Here is a 2,582-nt window from a genome sequence, read left to right as displayed (position 1 = left end):
GGATCAGAACCAGCTTCCCCTTTCAGACCAGACGTGTCTCTGAAACCACCTGACTGTGGAGTCAGCAGATCCTGGTCCTACTGAAGGACATCTGGACGTCCTGATGAGTTCAGACGCTTTAGGCAACACCCACCTGCTGTATACCAGAGCTCCCAGCGTTCCCAGTGCTCCCAGTGCTCCCAGCATTCCCGGTGCTCCCAGCGTTCCCGGTGCTCCCAGTGCGTGCTCCCTCAGAGCTGTGTGTGTCTCCAGGTAGCGCCTGGTCCTGCGGCTCCGTCTCGTCCAGGGAGGGCCGGCGCTCCGGGACGTCTCCTCTGGGAGGGAGGGGCTGTTTCTCCCAAAGAAGCTCTGCCTCAATATCGGTCACTGGGTCTTCATCCTCCTCCGGTTGAGGAAGAGGAGGAGGCTCTACCTTTAGGTCTTCTGGGTTGCAGCGTCCTGGCAGACGGAGATCAGGGAACCAATTCAGAGAGGAGGTGAAGCTTTCACCTGAAACTGTAGCACTTGGTTCATCATCAGTTCATCGCCCAGGTAACTAACTGTAGACAGGCTGACGGCTCCCCCTACAGCCCGACGGCTCCCCCTACAACCCGACGGCTCCCCCTACTGGCCGACGGCTCCCCCTACAGCCCGACGGCTCCCCCTACAGCTCAACCTACAGACCAAAACAGAAATGGCCTCTGCACTCACCTGAGCGGGGGTCAAGGATCTCCACGGCGGCGGTGTTTCTCTGACCCATGACGGCGTTCTGAGGGTTCCTCAGAGTGACGCTGAAGGCCTCGTGGTTCTCCTCCAGGCCGTCGTCCAACGGGAAGACGCTCCAGGTTTTTACGTTCACACCTGGAGCCAACAGGATGTAACGCATCAGACTGGCAGTGGACCAATCAGGACGGAGAACCGGCGTTGGACCTGACCTGTGTCGAACTGGATCAGAGCGGCTGAGCTGTGGGTGAAATCCCGGCCGGCTTTGGCCGATCCTTCCTCCACCTGCGCAGCAAGCAAAGCTCTGCTCAGTTATTCAAATTAGTCCTGATCCGATCCGGTTTCCATCAGAACTCTGCTGGAGGAGTAAACTTCCTGAAGACCCAGCAGCTGGTTCTACCGGGATCATCTGGACCACAGGAGCTTCCGAGTTTCAAGGTCCAGTCAGAACCGGGTTCAGTCCAACACGCTGGGAAAACGTGGAACTGGACTGTGGGGCTGAACCCTGTAGAACCTGGTAAGTTCTGACCTCTGTGGGTAAACCTTTGATCTGCTCAGATTGGTTCTGGTTTGATAGTTTATCCGATTCGTTCCAACCTGGACTCACCTGGATGGAAACGTAAGCCGGGTCGGCGCTCCGCCCAGCACGTTGGATCTGGATCTGCAAAGTTCCAGAAGTCTCGCAAGTTCTGTAGCAGCTGGCTGACAACTGGACCCGGGACCAGAACAGCTCCAGCCTGCAGGACCGGAACCAGAACCAGAGTCTGGGACCCAAACCAACAGGTACTGAGTCACGTGACTGGAGCGGACACCTACCTGTGAGGTGGAGCTCCATTTCCTGCCGGGTCCACGAGTCGGAACCAGAACCCGTCGGCCGTCACATCCACATCAATCGGTACGATGTAGAGGACGGAGCGCCGGTCCAGATCGCGCTGGGTGAAACGCTGGCTGATGGCGGACCCTGCAGGACGAGGAGGGGATAACCTGGGGCCCGACGCCAAGAGCCGGCGCCGAGACCCGACGCCAGAACCCGACGCCGTGACCCCATGCTGTGACGTGACGCCAGGACCCGACGCCAAGACCCGACGCCAGGACCCGGCGCCATGACCCGACGCCAAGACCCGACGCCGTGACCCCATGCTGTGGCCCGACGCCATGACCCCATGCTGTGGCCCCATGCCGTTGCCCGACGCCATGACCCCATGCTGTGGCCCCATGCCGTTGCCCGACGCCGGACGGGTTCTAGCTGTTGGACCCATAGGGGTAACACGGGGCCCAGTGCGTTCTGGTGCTGACTGAGTTAAAGACAGGAGGAGAAACGGACCAGAAAAGGAGGTTCTGACCCGCTGCTAAACCTCTGGTTCTACCTGTGGCTGCATTCTCCAAGGATCCGAACTGAGGCGGCGTGATGATGGAGAACTCCAGGAGTTCTGCTGGGCTGTCCGGGTCCGAGCCCCGCAGGTGTCTGCTGGTGATGAAGATGCCATAGCGGCCGGCGCCGAGGTCCGTCACGGTACTGGGGCTCTCCAGGCAGTCCAGACTGGGAGCGGCCCGGTCCACCTGTTCCACCTGGGTCCAGAAGAGACATGGGTCAACCAGGAACCCAAAAGACCGGGACCAGCACCGACTGGACTCCATGCCTCCAGTGCAGAGCTCAGCTTGAGTTCTTCTGATTTCTGGATCCGTTTTCAACAAAACTCCAGAATGAAAAAACAGAATCAGTTACAGAAAGTTCTTAAAAACGGTATTTGACCCATCGTCTCGTTTAGCGAAGGAGTTCTAGGTTGGAACACAATCGCTAATTATGCTACAACAAGCTGTAAGAAACAAAAAGATCCAAATATCCTGATCAGGGAGATGTTTGATGTATGGAGGGATCT

The 2,582-nt window shown here is 58.2% G+C and overlaps 1 protein-coding gene across 1 annotated transcript in view; it reads right to left on the bottom strand.

The window, feature by feature from the left end:
* Positions 1–2,582, bottom strand: part of frem1b (Fras1 related extracellular matrix 1b) — a 47,119-nt gene that overhangs the window by 12,875 nt on the left and 31,662 nt on the right. Inside the window, exons 26-31 of the mRNA XM_017304249.1 lie at positions 2,070–2,271; positions 1,519–1,663; positions 1,310–1,439; positions 915–987; positions 691–840; positions 134–438 (exon numbers count right to left, since the gene is read on the bottom strand). Coding sequence (XP_017159738.1) covers positions 134–438; positions 691–840; positions 915–987; positions 1,310–1,439; positions 1,519–1,663; positions 2,070–2,271 — 1,005 coding nt within the window. The remainder of the gene's footprint in view (positions 1–133; positions 439–690; positions 841–914; positions 988–1,309; positions 1,440–1,518; positions 1,664–2,069; positions 2,272–2,582) is intronic.

This window comes from Poecilia reticulata, linkage group LG4 (genome assembly GCF_000633615.1).
Source record: "Poecilia reticulata strain Guanapo linkage group LG4, Guppy_female_1.0+MT, whole genome shotgun sequence".
Classification (NCBI taxonomy): Eukaryota; Metazoa; Chordata; class Actinopteri; order Cyprinodontiformes; family Poeciliidae; genus Poecilia; species Poecilia reticulata.
This window is presented reverse-complemented; position numbering and strand designations above follow the sequence as displayed.